The sequence below is a fragment of the Emydura macquarii genome, unplaced genomic scaffold (assembly GCF_026122565.2).
Source record: "Emydura macquarii macquarii isolate MOO-44397 ecotype Brisbane River unplaced genomic scaffold, CSIRO-AGI_Emac_v2 contig_967, whole genome shotgun sequence".
Classification (NCBI taxonomy): Eukaryota; Metazoa; Chordata; order Testudines; family Chelidae; genus Emydura; species Emydura macquarii.
Genome location: NW_027131104.1, coordinates 1,839,480 through 1,866,121, shown reverse-complemented (window position 1 = coordinate 1,866,121; position 26,642 = coordinate 1,839,480). Strand labels below are relative to the sequence as shown.

The window sequence follows — 26,642 nt, the reverse complement described above, 5'->3', positions numbered from 1 at the left end:
CATGGTATTAGAATGAGGAACTTCCTCACTCTTCACATTGCATTTATAACTGAATTGGGAGGAGTCTTAGAAATACAACTGACATGGGAGACAATCATCTCCATTTGAAATGGAGCTTACAACACAATACATTGTTCTTATTTTTGGTACCATGGTCTTCCTGATCTATAAAGAGATAAAGGTGCTGGGGGAGGATGGAAATAATGAACATGGTTGCCAAGGGCAATATTTTAATTACATGTTTCAGAACAAGAACTTGATGATACCACTTATAACTCAGTAAAAATTATCCCATGCTAATAAAGTCAGCCTCTGAGTTCATTTAACTCAGGATACAGTTATTACTTCATAAACAAGCAACAGCATAAAGTTATTCAACATCTTCCATGGGGGGAAAAAAAAGATGTGATATGAAGTGATCTGACAGACACAGTTTTGTGAGAGCTTTAATGGCACAAAATGTTTATAGCTACAACTTATACATGTACTGTAAACTGTATATAATGTTACAAAGTGCTAACTAAATATATGAAGGATGCATAATCACTTTGGCTCAGTTAACGTCAATAATTTCAACAAATGGGTCAATTAAAAATCTGAATTTCTAACAGAGTCTTCAGTTTTCACCTTTCAAAACAGAGTAAGTAAATATGTACTTGCTACAGTTAAGTTAGCCTGCCACATTTTTTAATGTGCGAGTTTATGCATTTTGCTTGATCCTATTTACAAATATTTTAAGCCAGTTTTCACTGAACATAAGAAAAATGAAGCCTGCATTTTTTTCAAAACTGTAAACAGGTATAAAGCTTTTAAACAACATTTATCTTAACAAAACTTCACCTATCAACAGCTGAAAACCCTTTTCAAATTATACAATAATTTGTTTCTATTCATAGTAAAACTAATTGTAGACTTCCATCCCAAGCTTATATCAGGGAATCAATAAATACTGCATTGTATCATTGTATGATAACAAGTGCTACAGTGATCAGGTATCCATTTTTCAGTAATATTTTCCATGAACAATTTTTAATCGCACAGCTGCTTGAAATATTAGCACATAGCTGTGTTTAACCTCCCATGACAAGCTTGTAACATTAATTTATCAAATATTCTGCAGATGAATCAATCTAATATGGATGAGTGGGGTTTTTGTTTTTTTTAAATAAAAGTATTCCCTACTTAATATAAATATTTTTCCACTATTCCAATTTTCATACAAAACAAGGTGCTATAATTAGTACTAATAAAGTATACGAGCCTTTCTCCCCTTCCCATTTTATTTAGGTCTCTAAAATAATGTGGTTCATAACACCTAAAAACACCCTTGCCACTTTTTTCTTCCACATGTCTGGATGAAACCCAGTATCCACAATTGAAATAAACATGCAGTTGTAGATAATTCAAGTGCTACTAATATTCAGGATCAAAAGAAAAAAGAGATGTCTAAACGGAATGATTTGACCACCCTTTCATGCTGGACCTGGCTTAAAGTCTACTAACTTTCTCCTAAAGGCTGTCAGAAGGGGAGAATAAAACACATTTCTAAAATGTGTTCATTTCATGCTTAGCCTGTTTGCTTTCTGAGCTGCCTCTTTCAAAGCAAACCTCAGCTAGGAATTAGCCTCCATGTTTGAACAGTTTTGAACTATCACTGCCATGCCAAATCATCAACTTTATCTGATGCAGGCAGTAAATTTTAGGTAGCTGGTTCTTCAAAACTGGCTTACCAGATTTTCTTAACATTTTCTATAAGTCAGTCTAATGCATATTCTATTTAAATGAGATTTTGCTAGTTTCAAAATTCACACTGCTTCCCTAAATATTTAGTATTAAAGTCTATATTCATATTATTTATTTATATATATTTATTTTAAAAAACAGAGTATTCTATCCTTCAGAGTCACACTACATGTTTTGAAATCCAATAAAATCTACTTAAGGACACAAGTACGTCCTGATGCTTTGTAACAATTTGGTACTAAAGCTTCACATTTTGAAAAAGGTATCACTGAAAGGAGGACAAGACTGAGTGCTCTCAAAGATAAAAGTTAAACAACATCAGTGAGAATTCTACCTAGCTACATGAAACATCACTAGTGATCTTAGGATATGAATTATCCCCAACGGAGACACAGTAAACAATGAAAATGTGGAATTTTGAAAATTTGACTAAAGAAGACATTTCAGAGATTAGTGTTTCTTTACACAACTACAAGACTGTTCCCAACAGGCAGGTCAAATGCTTTGAGTAGCTACTGAAACTAGCTTATCTTCATAATTGTAGGTGGTTTCAGCAGACTCCGCTTTTTACGCAGAGTCTAAATACACCAAAAATACTTGCATTCAAACTGTTTTTATATAGGAAAACTTTCCATTTAAAATTTTCCTGTAAGGAAAAAGCTAAGGAAAATAAAAACTTCTTCACATGCAAACAATGCAGTTTCGCTAACGTTTTCTAGGCATTAGACAGATTTTCCTACCAGAAACAAGGACCCTACACTTCATAGAAAAGACAAGATTATGACAATTATCTAATATTAAAATATGCTGATGACTTTAAATTATTATCCTGCTTTAAGTTTTGTGCAGTCTTTGCCTCCTGCAAACTAGACGGCATGGCCAAAATAGGGGGTTGAGTAAATTGCCCAAAAAGCTGGTTTTAAAATTCATTTATTCTCTATTGCCAATGATTTTTTAGTTTGATTTACAGCCAACTTAGTTTTCTAAAAATAGAGCTTCACTTTTACTCTAACCAACCTTCAGTTTCTTTTAAAGAGATTGGCAGTCGCTATAATACAGTCAACATTTATACCATGCGCGGTTGCAGATTTAGGTCTGGTTGTACTAGAGGCAACAGCATTACTGATAAAATTATAATGTGCTGGTGGAATTTTGTACTAAAAGAAGCCCTTGCAATGTATAGACAATTGTAAATTCTGTTAGGCAACTGACGTGTTTTGCAGGCCAAAGGGTGGGGGAAGGGAAGAGAAAGTGGGTAAGTCAAACACCTCAACAGAGTTCCAATACAATACTGAATTCCAAGAGTCACTGGAACCCGGATGTGTAAAGAAAGGGTGGGGTTGGAGTCATGCTTAAAATGGTCTCAAGTTCAAATGTACTAAGGTGACAATAACATCTTCACAAATCACATGGATTTCCAAGTTCAGCACTTTGCTTCTCTCAGTAGGTGCTGGCTGAAGGCATGGTCAGTCGTTTTCCAATGTAGATGCTGAAATACAAACATGAGACATCGTATTTCCCGGAAATACTGTCCTTCACAACAATCCTTGCACACTCAACTGGTCTAATTTGCCGTTGCCAATAGTTTCCATTTTGTGATGTTCTTCCATAACATCCCCTTCTCTCATATATGAGAGACTGCATCTAAACACCTACGATAAAGACTGAGGTTTCCAACAGAACCCAAAGGATTTAGGCACCCTAATCCCATTGAAATTCAATAGGAGGGGGCTGTCTAACTCCCTAAGGCTCCTTTAAAAATCCCAGACAAAATAATGACACAAAATTCTTTACATGTAAAGAAAAAATATTAACACAGACTTTAAAACATTCAGTGTTACGGGCTTATAAAAAGGCAGATCTCTAACAAACAGAGGCAAGATCTAATTTATTACAGAAATATGCATTTTTGCTAAAAGGTATAAAAAAATTTTCTTTCCATATTTTCTATCTATCTAGTTTAGCCAATAACTAGGAGTAAGAAAAAATTAATTTACAAGAGGATGTTAAAATCAAAGGGAAAGACAAACTATGCACAAGAAATAATTGAATAAGAAGTTAAATAAAAATTGAAACGTGGTATGTTAGGAGTACATTTCTCTGGCCCCACCACAAGAGGACATGAGATAGATATCTGCAAACATATGACCATTAGCACACTCAGGCCATGTCTATACTGACAGCGGCAAATTCGCCGCCGCCAGATCGATCTTTCTGGATCGATTGAGTCGTCAGTGTAGACCCGCTCAATTGATCAGGAAATCGACTGAGTAAAACCACCCCCTCAAGCAGCGCAGTGTAGACAGCGCACAGAAGGGAAGCAGAGCAGTCGACGTGAGTTACGCAAGCTACTCTGCGTAGTTTGCATAACTCCCGTCGACTGCCGCCGAATCGCCAGGTGAGCGTGGACTAGACCTTAGTGATCACTTCTAATTACAGAAATACTGACAGCATTGCTTGGCTACTTGAAAATCCAATAGCTGATTTCACAAGATCAAAATATATACATAACACGGTGCCTGTTTGAAGTTTCAAACCCTTAGTTTCAGTACCATCATAAAACTGCAGTGCTAGCCACCCAAAATTAGTGGGAGCTTGCAGGAAAACATGTGCTATTCACATAAGCCCAGAGCATCATCATCTGATGTTACACACACTTTTCTTGGAGCAAAAGAAAAAAATTACTTTAATATTTATGTTTAATTTGTTCTTATTTTTCTCTTATTACACTATACTCTGAGGAATTTGAATAGAATAAGCAAATGAACAAGTGGGTCATGCCACAAGATACTGCAAAGATTATTTGCAGGAAAGTCTCAAAGAGTCAATTAAGGTGATTGAATGTCAGACATTCAGAATGCACAGATTATCATGAAATCCATCTCAAACTCCTCCTACAATCAAATAAATAGAAAGCATTACCATGCATCATTGCAAAGGTAGATTTTTCCCTACATCTCAAATACATTTGACCTATCAGCATAACGTCAAGGTAATCTGGCAATATTTACTATGCTCTTCCTCAAATTGGTAATTCCAATACTACTACAGTAAGTATGCAAGCGATAAAGATGCAAAGTTTAAAATCAATCTTTGTACTTACCCTAGTCCCAAAGCCAAAACATGAGATATGAACAGAGATGGAATGAAAACCTTAAGGAACTCTGCAGAGAAAATGCCACCTTTCTTCATAGCTCCACTTTTTCTCATACTTAAAGATACTGCACGTTTAGGATGTCTGAAGTGAAATTCCCTGAAGGGAAAAAATGGACAGGAATATTTCAGAATTGTGCAGAGCTCTGCCACATTTTTTCAAGTTGCACTAAAACAAGGCAAAAACCAGATTACAGGGAGACCAAAGAGAAATATGAGATAGTGTGGAGAGACCACTTATTCAAGTACAGAGACAAAGGGAGCAGAAGCCAAAGAGACAAGGAGGTCTGGGAGAGGGAATTTCAGTACATGACTTGTTAGTAATAGCCACTTTTTTGTTTCAAGCAGGGATATAGAAATCTGCCAGATATAGACAGCATCCTCCAGTTTAGCCAACACTTTGCACTCGTATAGTACTTTCCATTCAAGGGTTTCAAAGCCTGATAGTGTCTAGTGTCCCTATAGCAAAGGTAAGCACTATATCTATTTTACAGATGCAGAAACCAAGATGCAGAGAGTTTAGGTGACTTGCCCAACACCACATCAGCTATTACTAAACCCCACCAATCCAAACTTCAGGTATCCTGCTCTAACAAGTAAAGAACATTGTGTCATTATTGGAAAAAATAACTCCATATTAAGCTTATTGTTGTGTTGCTTGCAGTAAAAGGCTCTGTAAATGCTATTACATTTTTTCCAATGTTTATTGGTTTTATGCTAGCTATCCTCCCCAAGGAAAATCCAAGTCTTCAAAATATTTTTTCTGGGATGATCCCATTTTGATAGCCAGAATAATTCCATTTATTGTGCGCACCATGATTCTTCTTTCCTTCTTGCAGAAGGAGTGTTTATTAGTAGAGTTCAACTCACTTGGGAGGAATGTTTTCAGGCCTACTCGACCAGTCTGATACCCAGTCAGCACTTTTCTTCAAAACTTCCACCTCTCTCTCTCCTTCTACTGCTTCCTCTTCAGACTGAAAATATACATGGGACATGCTCTGTAACAACACTTAATTAGCTACGCCTCATGGTATTAATTTTAAGAGCATCAACTGCAGTGACAAAATGATAAGCAGAAGATGTTGGTAGTTTTCATTCCATTGGGCTGTTTCTGCATTTGTTGGGGAAAGAAAGGTGGTGATGACTTTCTTGCACCAAGAAAAAGACATTCTTGCACCAAGGGTTTATTTGGAAGGATTTTACTATGCCCACAGGGTCCACTGATGTCGGTGCATCTCTGATAAATGTATTACATTACAAGGAATTAAGCGAGCTTCACTGTAATGATATTTAAATATATATTACAAACTGGAGCGAAGAACAATTGAGAAGACGATTTCAACAATAGCCTGATTGAGCCGGTAGTGCATAAAATGTATTAAAGTAAAAACCCTTCCCTAAAACTGGAGCAAATCTTAAATCAGACGTAATCAAATTAAAAGTGAAGCGTTTCTGCCCAAATTGTACACAAATATTTTAAATAATTTCTTTCAGAAGTTTTCCTGTGGTCCATGTCAAAACAACTTATCGTTTGCTTGTTATTTTACTACTGTTATTTAACACGTATATTGCAGTAGATCTAAACTAGGTCTGGGCCCAACTATGGCAGACATTGTGCAAGCATATGGTAAATGAGAGTCCCTGCCCCAAAGATTAATGCCTCCCTCTTCTGAAAGGATGGCCATATGTCACACCTGGTGACCTAAGAGTGCTGCCGTATAGAAGATCCAACTCAGAAGCAACCTGGAGGGCTGCTGTTTCTTTGGCTGACAGAACACAACACCATTACAACTATGGAGCTCCTACTTCAAGCAGAAGCAACCGTATGTATTGGCATTCCCATGCTGTCCTCTCCCCCCTGAATTCAGTGGGACTTGGGAGCCTCAGACCAAATTCAGCCTTTAGCAAGATTATATTATACCACTTGAAATACAGCTTAGTTGAAAGAGGCACCAAAACAAATGGAAAAAGGGAGCCATGCTGAATTGTAATAGGGAAATGGCAACCCTGATTAACAAAACGAAAAGCAAAGGAGCTCACTCAGGGTCGTACAGTTCTCTATAGGGTTACAGAAGGGTGATAATTCTATTGTTTGGCCAACCTCTCTGACAAAAATTAAATGCACAGTTCATTCTTCCATTACTGCTCTCAACTTGTATTGCTGAAGACAGCAAATTTCATTAAATGACCAAACTAAGCATTCAGCATCAGATTCCCTCCATTGTTGAGATTACTGTGAATTATGTGAGCTGACTAACTATGGAATGATACCCTGAATGTCCTGAATTCTTAGGTAATAATTTAAATACTTGTCAAACAAATAGTTCTATCATATACCTATATAACTAGATGTGTAAAAGAAATCCTGATAATATCTCTGTTAACTTGTACTACATAAACTCAATAACATTATTTCAAGGTGCCGGATATTCTCTCCCACTCCAATTTTTAAATCTTGAATTTTTATGAAGTCCAAGTTCTATAAATACAAAATACGTGTTTCAAACTAGACTTTTTTTCTTCCCCACTACTAGAATTTAAACATAAAAACACACTCCTCCTCTAATTATTTTAAAAAACCCGTTTTTATAACACCACCTCCCAAAGCAAAGTTTAATAGACATATTATAACCTCCTAAAATAAAGCTTTATAATATTGTTATCAACATAACCTTAACTACACAAAAGCTTTAATGATTCATTGAGTCTATTTACAAGGAAGTCAGCAAGAATGGATATTTTGTTCACACAGTTGTAGTCAAACAGCTGCAAAGAACATAGTTCAATACAAGTAAACACAGTTATTCCAAAAAGCTAAGGGGCATGTCCAGATTTTGAATAAACAGGCTTTCAATAATTGGAATTTACCTACACTGAAGATAAAGGCCAAGACTATTATTGTACACTCAGCTTTTTCCACACTAAATTAACAATGCATTGCTGGAAATTAAGAAATATACAGCTTTAAACGGTTATTCTTTTTAAATACATAATTAATTTGATTTCTGTTCTCTGTACATGGACACATGGAACAGAATTTACAATTTTAAATATTTGGCTTCAGCCCTCTAGCATGCTTCACTTTTTTTTTTTTTTTTTAAACTCATCTTGGTATGAAGTTGTCTCTTTAAGGCACAATACTGTCTATTGTAAACACGCTCTCCTGGACAATATTTTATGTATTTTAGGGTTTACTGGAGAAAATACCTGAGAACTATTGTCCTTACTCGTGTGCATTTCCACATCAAACATTATCTGTCCGTCTTCTGGAGGGGAAGGGCTAAAGGAAAGAATGATGGCATTAGTCTCACTTTTGGGTTTATTAAGTTACTGGAACATTATCTTAACAGCATCAGAGTAAGATTATTTCTACATATAAGATACTAAACATCTCAAATGAGCAACAAGGACTCTATTACCTTTCATATCACTATGCCCCACCAACGGAAAACTACCGCAACTACCCTTCAGTTAATCAGAAAGCGATGGGAAAAACCCCCTCTCTCATCAAAAATCAGCACCCTGACCCCACTGCAACTCCAGCCCAGGAACGAAACACCAAGACAGAGTCCTGAACTCTCATCCCGTGAGGCAATACATTGCTACTGTTACTAGATCACTGGGCCATCTTATTGATATACAGTAAAACTAACCTTAAACCAGGGGCTCTCAAGACAAAATTTTTGGTGACCTCCAAGTGCGACCACCAACTTTTGCTGGTGGCCGCTCTCATGCTTTTTCTTAAAATACTTAATTTACTTTAGGAAAAACAAATGCATATATACACGCCCAAATCATTGTCATTTATTTATTGCTAGCTAGTGAGTCTGCTGTGAAAAGTAATATAAACAAACATCATTTTCACAGCAGACTTACTCAGCACTGGCAAGCCCAGGCACAAATTAAGCCCTAGATGGGGAGGGTGAGAGGAAGCAGCGGGGGACATTGTTGTTAAAACACTTTTTTCCCTCCCCACTGTCTCTTCTGTGGTAGAAAGAGGGGTGGGAATTGAGAGTTTGTGGTCTATCATTTATTTTTGCCTGGACACACAGTATACAGATATAACTGAGTAAATTACTTTGAAAAATTGATAAAGCCAATTTTATTAAGTTTTCACCATAATGAATACTATCTTCAATCATAGAGTCTCTTGATCTTACCTATTACTTTCTCTTAAATGATCATGCATTAGTAATCATGACATTAACAGTTATTTTTCACACAGTACATGAACAATGCTAATATGAGATTTGACACTACTCCTGTATTTCTTTTTAATTTTAACAATTATTTGCTTTTCAGTATTCTATACCATTTAAAGCTAGCAGGATTCAGCAAGTATTTCAAATGGCACTTTGGCTGGCTCACGGATGCAATAAGCAAAAGTATAAAACTAATAAAATGTATTTGCCCTTGATTAAAGCATCAGGAATGGAAACTGCATCACATAGCATATAGGAAAGCAAGAGGTTCAAGAGACTTGATACAGCTGTGTTTCCTTACCTGTCACAGTGGGAACTACCCCTTGAACTACTCTGTCCTGATTCGTGCTGGGCATCCAGAAGAATTTTTTCCATGTCTCCATTGTGGATAGAAGATGATGAAGGGACATGTTCCAGGCCCCCATTTTTCCCATTGGCATTATCATTGCTATTGCCATTGCCGTTCATCTGTAACTCCACCCAGGAACCTGTTGGGCCAGCCAGATGGCTCTCATTAAAAGCAGTGAAACTAAAACCTGGCTTAAGGTTTATCATTTACATGCAGAAAGAATGTGAACATGGTGAATTCAGATAACATCCAATGATGCCAGAAAAAAAAACGTGCATTAGCAAATAGAGAAGACAAGAATGGCAGGTTTATTAACTTAATGTAAAAGTAGAATTAAAAGTTTTGAACTAAACAGTCTTGATTTGGGTAACTGAAAGTAACAAATCATTCCCCTCCCTTATGCTATTTTTAAAATTCCCTAACAGGCACCCCCTTCTTGTGCATCAGGTTTAAGCTCCAAATCCTCACCACATAACTGCATGACTACACCCTTCTCTCTACAGCACATTCTTGAACCAAATGCCATTCTTTAATACTCCCTTTGTTCTTCCCCACTTACGGTCTCATACTTTTTTCCCCCACAGTGGCCCCATGCTTGGAACAACCTTCCTCTCTAGCCATATGGCAAGCAATCTTTTTTTTCTCTTCCCAAAACAAATCTCTCTTCTTTTAGTTGGCCTTCCAATGCCAATCTTCCTCTGCAGTGCTGTCTGCTACCCCTCAAATTAGAACGTTAATAACTGGGATATATCCAATTTAGATTATAAATTCACAGATCTATGAATTATTAGATCCTTGAGGCAGGCCCCTTGTTTTCCTACATATTTAATAAACCATGCACATTTACAGCATGCTACAAACTAAGTTTGTTACATTTAGCTGGCAATGATGTTAATGTGCTTACATGTGCTTTTCACATCAACTAGGGAGAGAAAAAAAACCAGTGTAAAAATAGAAACAGAGACTGGAAAACCTAAAGAATTGGCAGGGGTAGAAGCAGAAACTACTTTTAATTCACTTTAAAATGTACTAGACTAAGTTTAACACTGTGTTAAAAAAAATTACTAGCCAATAGTTTGTAAGTGAAGGTGAAATTTTAAATGTAGATTCAGTTCTGGTCCCTAGGAATATAACCATCATTGACCTCTTAAGGTACATCTACATTGGCTAACAAGCGCAACAATATGCAACCCATGTTACTTGACTCAAATGAAGCAATCAACTATTAATCATGCTTAGTGCACTCGCTTAAATCCCATGTTCACACAAGTGCCGGGCTCAATCACATTAGCTGCAATGATTTTATGGTATGACAGATATTGCAGAGCGGCATTTATGGGTGAATGCACACTGCCCATGTGCAAACCCTTATGCATTTTGGGAGCGGAAGCCACATTCCAAGAATTCCTTTCCTGGTTCCAGGAGTTGTCTCAACTGCTAACTCATTCATACCCTAGCAAATTCTCCATTAAGCTTCAGCAACCAGGAATGTCTCCCAGTCTGGGGCTGCTGTTGATGCTGTTGCTTATATTCACGAACATAGCGTGTTGGTACCAGGTATCTTACAGAACAATAACAGTGATAAGATGATGGAATTTGTCCCACTACCAAAGCACTCTGCAAGATACTTGGGGTCCATGCACCAGCTGAACAACTAGATGTCTAGCTTCTTAGCCGATGAAGCATTATTGTGGAAAGACTGTTTTGGGTCAGACCAACCAGCACTGAATAGTGGGACTACTCTGCATTTTCAGACCTGGGATGATCAGCAATGGTTGCAAAATTTCAGAAAGAGGAAGGCCACATTTCAAGAAATATGCCAGGACAGTAGGCCTATCCTAGAGCAACCACCTTCCAATATGAAAACACTAATACCTGTGGAAAAGCATACAGCAACTTCAGTTAGGGAACTGATCCGCTCAAATAGCTACAGATCAGGTGGTAACCATTTGGGTTCAGAAAATCTACTATGGTGGGATCTACAGTATAATGACTGAGGTATACGATGAATTTCTCTTTCACGCTTGGCCCCCCCCCCGACATTGCAGAGTTCAGCCGCAAACAATAGGGAAAAAATGGAGGAAAAGATACCGGAATCTACATAAACAAGGAAGGCCATTCCTTATAAGGTTAACCTTCTGGAGGAGTTTTGGTAGATGACCAGAGAGGAAGCCTCGGATTGCAGTGGAGGACTAATTAGAATCGACTGCTATAGTCTATGACTGCACTGGCAAGATTGGGACTCAGTTGTGCTTAAGCCTAAGCTACAAAACACAATCTTTAATAGCGCCTATGCTAAACCGAGGAATTTGCTTTTTAGAGTCAAGTTGCGTTAGAGGCACACTAGAGGAAACAAGTTTAAACATGAGTAAATACTCATCAAAAGAAGGCCCAGGAGAGAGTTTACATGACACACTGCACGTTGCTACTTCTCTACCTGACCACTCATCTCGGATGATAAGATTTTGTCTTGTGGTCACAGAAGTCACGGATTCATGGAAGTCAGAGACCTCAATTAAATTATCCTCTTCAGCTTCATGCCCTGGGGTGGTGGGACCAAAACTGTCAGCTGCTGGGGACTGTGGAGGCCCTGGAGCTCTCAGCCACCATTGTCAGCAGGAGCCCTGCAGTCCTCAGGCTCCAAAAGAGTTTGCACCCCGAATCATGAACACGCTTACAGTTTATGAAGAGCATACAGTTCACGCTCATCAAGTCACAAATGACATTCATGATCTTGCATTGTGGGCAGACAGTTGCTCTGAAGCTTGCCCACACCAGACTCTCCTCCTCATTTTATAAAAATGTGCTTGGAGACAACAGATGCCGCATAAAAAATAATCTGTCAATGTATGACTTGTTATACCAAAATTGCCACAGTTTGCAAAAGGGACTTTGCTAAAAAGAATCAGTTATTTTTGTTCTATAGTTTTTCATTGTTTTTGTTTGAAAAATGATTCCACAATATGTATATATCATTTCCAAATAGTTTACTTTGTCCAGGAAGTGAAAACAATTGCATTAATGTTGTTTGTTTCACGTAAATGTTTAACGATAAAGTATTAAAGTGTAATTACTACATACTTTTTGTTGCTGTGACCAAAGGATGATTTTGGGGGTTTTTCTGTTTTTGTTTTTTTTTTAAACCATGACTGTTACATGAATTTTGCCTATTTTTACCATGACAAAATCTTATCCATATTAATGAGTCAAAGCATGTTTAATGAGCGTCAAGGCATTCTGATATCAAGCGTAACTGTCACACATTTCCAACACAGGGCTCAAGAAACGGCCACAAGTGAGACATCAGGAAATACCAGAGAAAGCATGTTCTTGTGGTTAGCACACAGGACTCTAGTCAGGAGTTCCAAGTTACATTCTCAGCTCTGCCACTGTTACAATGTGCAACAACCTTCACCTCTGTATGTGCTTTGAGGTTTTTGCATGAAAGGCACTAAATAAACTCTAGGTATATTTTAGAACAAAAAAGAATCAAAGTATAGACTTACTAGCCTGACAAAATGGAACCTACAAGACTACAGTATTAGAGACCAGTCGTCAGTAGTCCAGTACTGAGCCTTCATGGAACTGACTAGTTACATCGGTTTGGTTCATGGGCCCAGTCCTGCAAACAATTCATACTACCATGCAGCACTTGCCAGCCTGAGTAAATGCACTGATTTCACTAACTCCTTATGCTCTGATCCTGCAGTAAGAGATCGGTGGGCAGCCCTTTGTAGGCACTTGCACGACACCCCACTAACTTCAATGAGAATGTAACTCTGTGGAGTTCATTTCAAGATTGGGAACTAAATGTTTACACTAAACTCTCTCTTGCAGCTCCTTGCTTACAGATCAACATCTCCAACACAGCAAGTCATTGTATTAACATTGAAACGAAAAAGGAAAAAATGAAGTATGGAAGAATGAATATCTGCAAATCACAGGTAAACTAATTTTAAGTTGTAGAAATAGACATTAGGTTTACTGGGACACAAAACCAAAAATAAGATTTCACTTAATTTTTGGAAATTTCATCAATACACTGCGATATATTGTTACATGTTGACAGCCCTGAATAATTTCGCCATGGTGCCTCCGTTTTATTTATTTACATGAGCAGTTCTCTGAGCCCAACACATCAGACACATACCGCTTTACTTAACATGACACCCAATGTCACCAGACACAAAATGCAATCGCAATGTTGTTATACCAGCATACTTTACTCTCATTTAATAAATTTCCCACTTATTTACAGGAGATCAATTAGCTGATCCTACTGATATATTTCATGGATGACTTAGCAAACTAGGATGGAGAGAACTTAATCATTAATACCTTTTGTTCATGTACGACCTCTTTTACCACAGTATCCTTGGCACTTAAAAGCAAGCCAAAATATACATTAAATGGCTGTGCCTTTGAGATGTAAAACATCAGATAAACCAATACGAGACCCTAGATAATATCATCAATCTACCACACAAACATTATTCTGGGAACAAAAGGATGCAGCAAAGCAGCTGACATACATGCCGGATATAGAGGAAAACAGCTCACGTCAGTGATATTGACTCAGCTACTGAATAAAATCATTCCCACAGTCAAGCTCCTCCCCACATCCCTGATATACCCTCACCCGTGCTGTTAGAACCAGTCATTGAATAAATTCATTCCTACCACCAAAAACCTACTCCCTCTCCCCATTACATACCAAGTCACTGAATAAACTCATCCCTAAAATTAGATATTCCTTCACCACCTCCTACATCCATCTTACCTCTTGTCCCAGTTGTTAAACCTGCTACCAAAATTCCCTGACCCCTCCTGCATGTGACTCACTCTTTGTACTTATACCCACTAAAACTTACTGAGTCAAACCTGATGCTTTGGTCTCCCTGATGTTACCTAAATTCAGCCAGTCAATAACCCTATCCCCACAAGACAGCACTGTAATTATTGTAATACAATACAAGACGGCATCCTGCCCCCGGTCCCCTCAGCTGCCTCCATTCTGACCCAAGCCAATCTTATCCCCCTTTAATCCCTGAACCCTCCCCCTTCTCTCATCCTCCCACGGACCTCCAGACCCCCTCCCCTCCCCACAGCACCCAATACCCTTCCCTCCCCAGCCCTCCCCCCACAATCCCTTCCAGGGGGACTTTCAACACCCTAAGCACCTTCCAACACACCTATTCCTCCTCCACACCCCAGTGAACCCCCAGCCCCCTAGACCCCTCCCCCACACCCGTGTACCCCAGCCCCCTAAGGCCCCCCACTCTATTCCTCCTCCACAGCCCAGTATACCCCAGCCCCCTAAGACTGCCAACACACCCTTCTCCCCGCAGAGCCCCCCCCCCAGCACCTCCCCACTCCATCGCCCCTCCCCGTGAACCCCGAACCCCCCCCCCAACGACTCTAGGCTGCCCCCGGCGCGGACGCTGCAGAACCCACTATGCTCGGGGACCCCTCCCCCCACGGACTGACCCGCAGCAGCCCGCGCGCCCCCGTTCCCCTCACCCCGCCCCCCAATCCCAGCCGCGGGGTCGCGCTCCCCAGGGGCTGCCGCAGCCCCTCCCCCTTTCCATCTCATTCGGCTCCGCTCAGGGCGCGCGCACTCACTGTTGAGGCCCGGCTCGGCGGGCGGCCCCTCGGCCGGGGGGTTGTTGTTGTGCTGCAGCGGCTCCGGAAGGCAGGACATGGCGGCGCGGCGCAACGGCAGCTAAGGGAACGCCGAGGCTGGTGGGGGCACGACGACGACGACAACAACGACAACGACAACGACAACAACAAGCTGGGATCGCTCCGCGCACAGCCCCAGCAGCAGCAGCGCCCCGCCTCCCCCAGCTGCGCAGGCGCAGCCCTGAGGCACCGCCCACTCTCTGGTCACGTAAGGGCGGCCGGCGGATCGCTCGGCTTCACTGCGCAGGCGCCGCCTCACGCCATCGTTACGTCATCTCGCGTAACTGCGCCTGTCCTTCCCACAGCCGCCGCCTGACCCTCCGGAGCGCACGTGCCGATCCGAACGACGTCCCCCTTCATTTCTCAATGCGCAGGCGCCTTCTGGGCCCGGCTGTCGTTAGCGCTAGGTGCGCATGCGTCAGGTTGGCTTCTATTAGGGGCAGGGTCGATAGGGCTGCAATTGATCAGTAGGTGAGCCTGGCCCCGCCCACATCATGCTCTGGGGTGGCGAGGAAACTGAGGCAGAGACGTGCCAAGCCTTTGTTATGGGTGCAGGGTGAATCAGCCCCCCCAGGCCTCCATGCTCCAGTAAAATGACCCTGAGTCCAGGGACTGGGCAGTGACAACAGGATCTAATGGGGTAGGATTGGGGAGGGGGAGAGAGAAGGGGGGCTAACCCCCAGGGTGCACCCTACGCCAGCTAAGACCGGGGCACTAACTGCACTCCAGCCTCTAGGTGCTTACACCGCCAGCAGCTGGGTCCCCATGCCCTGCAGGCTAGAACCCAAAGAGATAGAGGCTAAACCTGGTATAACTCCTGCAGCCCGTGCTCTACGTGCCATTGCTACGTGAGCATGCCAAAGTTAAAGACTGGCATTGCCTCTGCTCCAGGGTTGGGCATGTAACACACTGCCAGGGCATGTGAAATAGCTTCTTAATTGTATTACAGGAGCAGAGAGGGACCCACCCAGGACTCAGGACTACACTCTACTAGCACCTGTACAAGTGTTGGAGCTCACTTTTCCTTGCAGTTGCGGTAGGGCGGAAATGAACTGAACCTATTCCTTGAAATTTGCAGGCAGCTGCAGTAGGTCCAATGGACTTTAATGTCAACATGCAGTTGACAGCTCAAAAAACAGTCATTAGTACAGAGCACTAAAATTCCACAGGCCCTGTTGACCATGTCCAGTAGAGAGCCCTGCACCAGACTTTTTTTAAATCCTGCTCTCATTCCGCAATACCCACTGCCCCCAGCTCCCGTGTTGTTTGTTGCATTTTTATCCCACTCCACCCCCAAAAAACCTTAGATCTCATAAATCCCACGACAGACTCCCCTATGCTTTAAAAGAAAAAAAAAAAAGTTTATACATATATATAAACTATATTAACAATATTGAGAAATTTTACCATTAAAAGAATAAAACAAATCTTGCTTAAACCATGTAAAAAATACTTTAACACCTGTTAAGATAAGTTTGCTTTACATTGCTGAAATTCTATTAATCACAAACTGACATTTTCCCACAAGTTACCAGTCTGGTTTTTTTGCCCACACACTCCTGCCCGCAACGGAGTACATTTTACCTGCTGCTGCTATTATGGCAGTGGGTCCTGCAGAACCCATTGGATCCCCGTCCGGCAGCAGGGCTCCCTCGCAAAGTACCGATCAGAGATGGTGGGAAACCTAATATTGAATCCCTTTGTAACTCTTGCTCACTCTCCCCTAAGAAACATTCATTGGCCTCCTAGTGGATGATACCAGCATAAAACGAGTAAGCACTGCATCAGAAAAATTCTCCGCAAGCACACCCGTTGCCCCCCCCCCTTTTAAAGGAGCAGGGAAGAGTGAATTGTTTTTGAAAGGTAGAAGGACTGTTAAAACAACTCAGACAGCAGACTCTGGATGAAAAGGCTGAACAAGAATTTATGCTGTGGAAAAAAGAGCCAATGAACCAGGAAGCAGCAGTTTAATGGGGTTGATCTCTGACCTATATTATCTTTTCCATAAGGCAGATCTTTCTATTTCCCTTGTTCCAGTCACTGCTCTTAACAGCTTTTACCTGTTACTCCTTGTGTGTTCATAAATAAAAACATGACGTATTTCAATTACAGGTTAAAAAAGAACTTTTTGTGAGTACATGCATGACAAGTTCAAGGAGCCAGTGGGCACAAATGGAAATACCTTTGGCTCACTTCCCCCTTGATTCAGTAAGCTAAAGGGCTCCCTTGCTCAGCTGAGGCAAATCACATGGCTCACCCCATTGACATGTCTCCTATTGCTCAATTAGACAGAAGGGTGTGTTTGCAGCTGGTAACATACGTGCCTTCTGTGCATTGTCACATACCACAGAAGTGACTATTAATTACTCACACCTTGTCATGTCCAGTTCCAATTTATGAGACTAGATAGACAATTAAAACTAGGAAATGTGACTAAAAAAATCCTATACCCCTAACTAAATATCCCACAATATTAAGTGCTATTACACCCCTAGTAGCCAATATTAGAATATTACACCCCTAAATATCCAAAATGTAGTTTGAAATGTTACATTTGGAAACTTGCCCCTTTTTTGATTACCAGATGATTTTTTCTGAGGGCAATAATCTCACGCCTCTACCTCAACCTCCTCACCTGGTCTTCTCCCTGCTGTGGCTGGGACAGAGAAGTGCTCCTCTTTAACATAAAGACTAACTTGGAAGTTGCAGTCCAGATTCAGCTGGGCATTGAACAAGAGGAAGAAGGCCTCTGTGTATTTGACATGGCTAGGAGATGGAGGCAATAGCCACTTCTCAGCAGAAAAAAAAAAAAAGACTTAGGGCCTGAAACTGTCAAACTTTGCCACAGGTCATGTCTACACACACACGTTGCACTGGTTTGGACAACAGATTTAGTTAAACCAGGGGGAACAGTATTTGGTTGAACATTGGTTTAAACTGGTTTAAACACTGCTTGTAAATTTCACTTTCTGCAAAAGATGTTGCACCATTTAAATAAATCTATTTTAAACCACAGCTCTAGTCAAACAGGTGCAAGACTGTATTTCAACAATGCCAGAGGATAAGACTGGTTTGATAGAGTCTGGATCAATACCCCCTGAAATTGACTGAAAGGCTTGCATTGTCTTAACTGGGAGTTGGATCAGGCTCCTAAAGAGAAGCAACTGCTTCCTGTGATTCTGTTCTTGTGGAAGGACCAGAATCTCCTTGCAAGCCCTTCTTCCCTTCCAGCTATTTAGGAAAAGATCCAGATGTGGTGGCACAGGTAAAGCAGGGTAGTTTGTTTCATCCAAGGAAAAAAAATAAAACACCTATTAGTAACCTGAAACAGACTTTGTGAAATAAGGGGAACGAAAAAAGGGTAGTGGATAAAAAGCAACCTGACAGAAGTACATTTATTCTATGCATACTTTTTATTAATAGAAAATATAATTAGCATTAGCATATAAGATGATCAGCAGGATTTACAGTGTATGTCAATGGACGGTGTGATTAAAGAATTATATAATTGGAAAATATCTGGCAATCTCAATCAGTAGCTGGTTTTGGTGGAGGGGGGTTTTTAATGATAAGGGGTGGTAAGGCCAGAGTGCCACAACTACTGGCGAAGCAAAACTCAAGATTCTCCTGGAGCCACTTTATCCTTTTAAAACCATGGACACTCCTGACAAGCACAACAGAGGTCCCAGAGGCAGTTTTACTTTAATTCAATATTGCTAGAAAGTTGTGCTTTAGCCTCTTTGTGTAATCTACCTGTTCATGGTCTGCATCTTCATTCCATCCCAGATTCCATTTTTTGTCTTTGATAAGTGAAGTGTTCAGCTGTTCAATATGCCATCCAGCATACACACACAAGTTAAACGTGAGTAAAAACAACAAGAGTCCTGTCGCACTTTAAAGACTAACCAACTTCTGCAGGCATAAGCTTTTTTCCTGCAGAAATTTGTTAGTCTTTAAAGTGCTACAGGATTCTTGTTGTTTTTGCTGTATAAAGACTAACATGGCTACCCCGCTGGAACATTTCACCGTGGGAGTAAAATAGCACTACTCATTGCAGATGCCACAACCTTACAGAACACTTGGATTGTTCCCAACACAATAGACGTGATTAGACATACGACCATCTTTGCAAAATTGACCTGAAAGTTTATTAGCCGTGGCCACAAAAAAATCTAATTGCCTAACCATGACCAGGGTAATGAACAAATCTCAGCCGTGATCTTGGGAACACTTGTGTGAGTAAAGTTAATCGCATACACAAGTAGTTCCAAATACTTCAAGACGACTAATAATTTGAGTAAAATTAACCAAGTGCACAACAGAATGTGAGATTGGGGGCCTAATATTTTACTTGCCCATCAGAGTTACAATCCCCAGGAGAGTTAAATTTTGGCAAGACCAACGGATGAAAATGGATAAAGGTGTAGCTCATACTCACACAAAATTCCTCACAAAAGGCTCATAGGTCCAGTATCTATGTTACAAGAGAGTTATATATTGTATCCACGCAAGCAAAATGTAATGAATATTTAGAACTTTTAACATTTTCAAAACACTATACAAACATAAATTCAAGTTTGAATGAAACTAAGGCATAGCGTTGCATCAATGATCCTGTTAACTATGTGCAACCCTGCCAACAATTTACAGCAGAAACAATATTTAAGTTGATTAGGTAATTGAAGCATTACAGAAATGTTACTTACAACTAAACCACAAAAATAATTTAAATATAGTTGATTAAGAAGTGTAGTTCCTCCCAATCAAACGTAGCATTTACTGTGGATTAAAACTCCATTGACTATTTTGTTGAATGATAAGTACAACTTATTAAACCTTCTAGTGCACCAGAAGAAGACAATTAGCAAAAAACATATTGAAGGTAAAAACCCACAAGCTTTTAAAAACGTTACTATCCAATTCTTCATCTTTAGATTAGCCTTATTTGCTTTAAAAGAGTTTAAAATCAAATTACAGACAACTATTAATATTTATTTCATGCAGTTGCTGTACTCCAAGCATTTTCTGATCATTGTACCTTTTAAAGTTTATCTTTAATTGCAATGGCTTTGAAAAGGCAAAAAAAAAAAAAGAAGCACTCATATGGTGAACTACATTTCCATCCAGATACTGATAGCAATAAAATACAGAAAATATATGTGTACTCTGAATGCAGTGTAAATTCTCATCTATGTATTCACTTGATATTAGTTTTGTAATACTGTTGAACAAGAATTTTAACAATTAAAAAAAGATATTGGCTTTCAAAACAAAGCATTAAATAAAATTAGAATGAGATTAAACATATTAAAAAGTTAGTCCCATGAAATGTATTTCAATTCTACAAATTCAATCCCCACTCAGACACAAGGGATAGTTTAATTTACAGATAAAGGGGCTTTAAAAGAGATGGAACAGGTCAATTACTGTTCATGACTATGACAAAGTCTGGTAGCATTTCAAGATTTTTGAAATGGAAATGGTCAATAAATACCAGAGTTAGAATGATCATTTTCATACTGGAATGACAGCCAGATAGTTGCGAAAACTCTCCCTCCCTCCTCCTCCTGCCCCCTGAAAAAGAATTAATACTGGTTAAAATCATTACAAAAAACCACCACTTTATTTTCATGCATCTAAGGTAAAACACAGAGCATTTGTATAAAGTAAAGAGGTAGATTAAAGAAGAAAAAAACCCAGATTATTCATTCTTTGTCACTTTTATTCAGTAGTTTTTTCTTCTTCCTTATTTTCTGTTTTTTGGTGCCAAACATGGCAAGGAGTGATTACAGTCAACTGTTTATTAAAACATTTGTTCGCAACACAGACCCCCTTTACCACTGACCCCAAACTGACCCATTTCATGTGCTTTATTTCATTTTTTTCTATACACCACCACCAGGGATGGGTGGAGGGAATGAAGGGGGACAAGGGGAGTCCAAGAAGAGGAATGCTACAAGCCACGGCGAGAATGAGCTGCATTTAATAAAAAAGGGCCACAAATGATACAGTAATGAGGTTACACAATTAAATCCCATAGCATGACTGAAGGCTTTCCCTGTGTTTGACGTCATCACAATGGAAGGCATAAAAAGTGGAGTAAACCAATGTTGAAACAGTCCAATCTAGTCCATTAGGCAAGATGGTGCAAGTAGTCATTAAATTAAAAAGTGCCCTACCCTCACCTAAATGGCTAGCAGACATGGAGAACACCACAGTGACGGATCAACAGAGCCTTCTCCATGTAGCTAAAAAAAGTGTGTGTCATATGGCACATTTTTAAACACTGGAAAGGGGTGCCACAATGGACCTCTCTCTTTTATTCTCTTTCATTTACAGGTACAAATGCTAGATTCAACTATCTCAACTATGCAGGAAGTGGACTCTTCTGTTAGGAATGCCAACCCTAATTCACTTTGTCTTGAAATATATACAAGTTGTTTGTAGTAGCTACAGCAATGATATTTTCCTTGGGATGCCAGGCTGTATGTAGTATCTTCTTGTTGAAGTCTAGGCTGTCAACACTAATTTCATCCTTCTTTCGCTTGCCACTCGCACAGACTTTGCGGGGCTTCAAAACAGTGCGGGGTTTATTGTTTTCCCGTGATGCTTCCAAGGTGATGTCTCGTTTTGTGTTTCTGTCAAACATTCTGAAGAAATTGTTGTAAGATCCCGTCATGACAACACTGGAAATAAGAAAACTAAAGATTAATCCAAGAATGCAACGTTTTAGAGAAAAAGAGTGTGTTACTGAGAATGGGGCTCCATAGTGCTAGGGGCTGTATGTATAAATAGGGAGTCCCTGGCTCAAAGTGCTTACAATTCAAACACAGAAGACAAAGGGGAGTGAAAATAAAGTATGTGTTCACATTTTACAGATTGGAAGCTGAGGCCACCCAGGGAAATTAAGTGATCAACACAAGGCCCTATTGTGACCACTCATCTCCCAACTCCTAGTCCAACGCCTTAATCACAAGACTATCCTTCCACTTTACAAGAGCCCCAAAATCCCGCCTTCCTAGTCACCTATTCTAGCCACTTTACCCCTTCAGAAAATACCTTCTGAGTTGCACAGTGATGGGGAAACCTATTCTGGGCCTGCTTAGGTAAGGTGCTGTGTGCCCTCCACTCTTGAAGTCAACGGGAGATGAAGGCACTCAGAACCTTGCAGAATTAGGGCCACCAATAGAATTTTTTCAGGCCAAACAAGAACTTTAAAAACCAGTGGAGGTACAACTCAGATTTTTATCCAGAATAACTCGATCATCAACTGCCTTTGCAAAGACCTTGTTACAGGGAGCTCTCGCTATGTACAGTCTTTGTCATATGAGAACTCACACTGTGCCAAAACTAACCCCAAACAAACAGTTCCCAATGCAAAGCAATATTTTAGAAAAACTTCCAAGTTATTAACTTCAGAAAGTATCAAATATTCTCATACCCCAATTCAAAACTGCAGTATTTTTTGGATCAGAGAAAACCAATTTTCATTCTTTGGAAGCTGAACACTGTTTTTAAGTCATTATGGGTCCGATCCTACAAGGTGTGGAGCATCCTCAACTGCATCTGACCGTGGGTGGTTAGTTTGCCCAGCATGTTTCAGAAGAGGCTCGACACGTCACAGGACTGGATCCTACAGATTTTACCTGTGTGGCCCAAGACCTTTTGATGCCAACCGGCAGAGGACACAGGGGTATAGGGATCACATGGGTTTATCAAAAAAGGTCATGTAAGGTTTCTACTGAAAGCCTGGGTCACAATGATCATCACTGTCACTGCAAAATGTATGTATGGATAATATGTGAGGAGTTAAGTATATCTACTAAAAATTGTGTTCTTTAAGTCTGTGGTTGAAAGCAGGTCACTCAAAGGCAGCGTGTCTTGAAACAAACTCCTCCAGACGGGGTTAGAGACACTTATCTCCCTGGGAGACATACAACAGAAGTCTATTAGCATACAAAGTCAAATGCTAATAAAGAGCTGGAGGGGACTTCATAAGGAAATTAACAGAAGAGGTAAACAGCAGGGAGGGGAAATATTGTCTTTTCAAGTAAACATCAGAAGTTTGTTCTAGTATATCTGGGAGTGCAGAGACACACCCTGGCAGCCATCCATCTGTGAAGGAAAATTCCAAGTGGGCTTAAACTCATGAAAGGGGGGGGACTCTTCCAACCTAGTTGAAAACACTGGGGAAAGGACTTGGGGTAAGCTATCTTGTAGGAGAGAAGAGACTTTCTTGTGATTTAAGTTTAGGCTCTAGAAATCATGTTATGATTTTGTTTTATATGTAACTATTTGTTTCCAATATTCTTCCTATCACTTGAATCTCTGTTCTCTGATGATAAACTTATTCTTGTTTTCACTATAAATATCTGTAAGTGGTGTGTGTTAAGTTCAGTGGGGATCCTGAATTGACTCTTGCAAGCTGGGGTGTGCTATTCGTTTGGGAGTAGCAAATCAAGAGTTCTGTGAGTGTTCAGTGGGACAGGGGCTGAATACTCCAAAGGGAGGCTTGGAAGAGTCAAGGATTGGTGTGTGCCTAACGCTAACCTGTTCAGAGCCTGTGAAGGATTGGAGGGTAGCACTTGTGTAGCCAGAGGCTAGTGGATTCAGGGAGCTGAACCACAGCAGGCAGAGACGACATTCTCACGCTAAGGGCAGGTAGCAGAGAGATGCCTCACAATTTGGGTACCTCAGGAAACGTCACTATCTGTTACAAGGTTCTCTGATTAAGACAAGCATTTGAATTTCTGCGTGTAAGCAGTCAGTATTGCCTTTATGGCTGGCAACAGAGTGCACCCTGGAAAGAAATGACTAATAGCCAGACAGGGAAATTTTTTTAATTTAGCTCACAGTATACGGCTAGAAGTGTGCTCATGCATCAGGACCAAAACGTACCCAATTTCTGATACAACACCTTAGGGTTGGCTAGTTTAAGACCATCTAATTTATATATATATATATATATATATATATATATATATATATATATATATATATATATATATATATATATATATATATAAAAAAAACAATCAGATTTTCTGTTAGGCAAATATGCTTAAGAGATGATCCAAATATAACTGTTCCGTTAAAAGACAATGCTCTGCACAGTGAAACACAGATGGGGATCTATTGAGCTGCTTCAGATTTGGGAAGGGAGTGGCTCAATGAACATTTTTTTTAAGTATCATTCAACTTAGGTTAACAGTAGTGTTGCTGGGGAGTTAGCCATGCCAGGCAAGCTTGAAAAGTCATTTTTAAGAAATGAAATTCTTAGAGGGTTGCCTATATATTTTCATATTTTGGCAGAACAGGGTTATTCATGAGCACACAGCTCCCAAAGCATACTAGGTATACCCTCCAGTGTTAATAGTACTGAAGGCCTCAATCCAGCAATAAGATCTGTATGGGCAGATCCTCACTCCTATGCACATCAAATTGCAAGACTGAGGCCTAAATGACGACATGGCATAACATTGAAAGACACAACAGAAGGAAAGAATAGCGGGATTAGAATGCAGAAGTTACATTCCATGGTAAGGACTAATATACATTACATTAGCTCATATAAGGATTCATACATTTGAGGCTACATTTTGAATTTTCCATGTCCCATGTCTCAAAACTAAGTATGTTTTAGTTAAATATGTGAAGAAAAATCTTTAGACTTGCCTGTCTGATCCATTCCAACAGCACTCAAATTTGTCAAAAATGCAGTCATTCTCATACAGAGAACAAAGTTTACTTCTGAGGTATTCATGCACCTGAGGGGGGAAAACAGTTTCCTTAATTGGATGTATTTAATGCACATTTGAAAAAGCATGATTTATCTGTGAAAGTGTCTAAGCAATCTTTCGACAATTTCTATTTCAAGAACATGATATCTTTATTCAGATGAATACTAGGAGGCATAGGTCTTAAATAATTCTCCCCTTTATATTAATAGTGGGATCAGAGCCATACTGAGTACATGAAATACTTCCAAGATTTGTAATACCAGTGTATGAAATTTCACTGAATACCTGGTATGTTTCCACAGGTCTGTTTTCCATATTTAAATCCCAGATCTTCACAGACAGATAATCTCTAGTCATCATATATCGACCACTATGGCTGAATTTTACGTCGGATATGGAGGAAATTATTTCAGAGAAAAATGATCTGTTGCTAGGGTCTTCTGGTTCTTCAAACACTGTAAGTCAAACAGCAGGCATGCCAATCAGCAAAGCACATCTATTCAAAACTAAGTCAATTCCATACAAACTCAAGCACTTCAAAACAGTAATTTCAATATGAACCATGGAAAGATCTCATGGTTCTGGGACAGCATTTTATACATGCACTGACAGATGAGTGTCTCCCATACCCCACTACAGCATACCTGTCATTTCACAAGACAGACATGACATTACACGGACGGATTAGACACCCCGCAGGTGCTGTTAGTTATCTAGCGTTAGAGGGGCCAGATGAAGAAGAAAAAAACTTATCACCATAAGAAATATTGCCACAAGGTCATTAAAACTTGCAAACTGATGCATACAGCAAATGCCTCTTATATCCACCGCCAAAGGCTGTAATATCAACAATGCTGGAAGAATTAGAATCAAAGACCTCTGGACCACTGAGTCTATCTCCTCAGAAGTCCAGGATACAAGTCCCTCCGAAAACGATATGTACACCCAATTAAACTGACTATACATTTACAATGTGTTAACTGTGCTAAAATAAAGAGCCTTGTTGCCATTATATGCAATATTTCAGAAAGATAAAGAAGTAAAGGCAAGTAACTCTACACATTGCTTCATATAGACCAGTCACAATAAAAAAAAATCCAAGACAGAGTGAGGAATCTAACTTTTGGAGGGTGCAGTCATTTGCAAGGTCTTCATCATCAGCGATGGACTTGGGTTGGAACTGAATCAATAATTTAAAAAGAGTTAAAGGCTGCATTAAATATTTCTAATCTTCTGAATTAGCCAGTCCCCTCGGTATTCATTTTTTAAGTTGCAGTAACATTAAGCAACTGTTTTCACTCCAGCGAAGAGATAATAAACCCAACCTCCCACTGTTTTGTTTATTTTGACATTCTAAGGAAATTCGCTATACAAGCATAGTGAGGTGTTAGAAATTTATTGACAAAAGCACCATTTTACAGTACTTGATGCTTAGGCACTACACTTAGCACTGTCTACACTAGAAAATAAAGTTGGCTTAACTATGTCACTCATGCATGTGCAAAATCCACACCCCAAGCAGCGTAGTTGAGACAAGCCAACCTAATCCCCAGTGTAGACAGTGCTAGATGGAAGAATTCTTCTGTCGACCTAGCTACCACCTCTCAGGGAGGTGGATTACCTATTCTGATGGGAGAGCCTCTCCCATCAGCATGGTAGTGTCTTCACTCAAGTGCTGCAGTGGTGCAGCTGTAGTATTTCACGTATAGGTAAGTCCTTCGTTTCTTCTAGTAGTGAAATGCTGAATCCTTTTTTTTAAAAAAAAAGGGGGGG

General features: G+C 39.8%; 2 protein-coding genes across 7 annotated transcripts in view; both read right to left on the bottom strand.

Moving 5' to 3' along the window:
* Nucleotides 1-213: 213 nt before the first annotated feature.
* On the bottom strand, nt 214-15,222 carry BNIP3L (BCL2 interacting protein 3 like). 2 transcript variants are annotated; one of them, XM_067543727.1, is made up of 6 exons: nt 15,070-15,222; nt 9,400-9,586; nt 8,104-8,176; nt 5,767-5,870; nt 4,847-4,996; nt 214-3,232 (listed from the first exon to the last, which is right to left on the bottom strand). In XM_067543727.1, exons 1-6 carry the CDS (start codon nt 15,146-15,148, stop codon nt 3,184-3,186), a joined length of 642 nt encoding a protein of 213 aa, XP_067399828.1. In that variant the 5' UTR covers nt 15,149-15,222; the 3' UTR covers nt 214-3,183. The 2 variants fall into 2 exon arrangements, with proteins under 2 accessions (XP_067399828.1, XP_067399829.1); XM_067543728.1 differs by lacking the exon at nt 15,070-15,222 and adding an exon at nt 14,968-15,008.
* A 4,382-nt stretch (nt 15,223-19,604) lies between these two features.
* The window catches only part of PPP2R2A (protein phosphatase 2 regulatory subunit Balpha), a 51,556-nt gene continuing 44,518 nt past the window's right edge, over nt 19,605-26,642 (bottom strand). For all 5 annotated transcript variants that reach the window (XM_067543725.1, XM_067543724.1, XM_067543722.1 and 2 more), the window contains 3 exons: nt 25,155-25,324; nt 24,805-24,896; nt 19,605-21,815 (listed from right to left, as the gene is read on the bottom strand). In XM_067543725.1, the coding sequence (XP_067399826.1) occupies nt 21,536-21,815; nt 24,805-24,896; nt 25,155-25,324 (542 nt within the window). In that variant the 3' untranslated portion in view covers nt 19,605-21,535. The remainder of the gene's footprint in view (nt 21,816-24,804; nt 24,897-25,154; nt 25,325-26,642) is intronic.

Coding starts and splice junctions, on each gene's coding strand:
- BNIP3L (XM_067543727.1), bottom strand. CDS start 15,148: ATGTCCTGCCTTCCGGAGCCGCTGCAGCACAACAACAACCCCCCGGCC. Junction 9,587..15,069: donor CGCCGAGCCGGGCCTCAACA/GTGAGTGCGCGC, acceptor CTGGCCCAACAG/GTTCCTGGGTGGAGTTACAG. Junction 5,871..8,103: donor GTAAGGACAATAGTTCTCAG/GTATTTTCTCCA, acceptor GTATATTTTCAG/TCTGAAGAGGAAGCAGTAGA.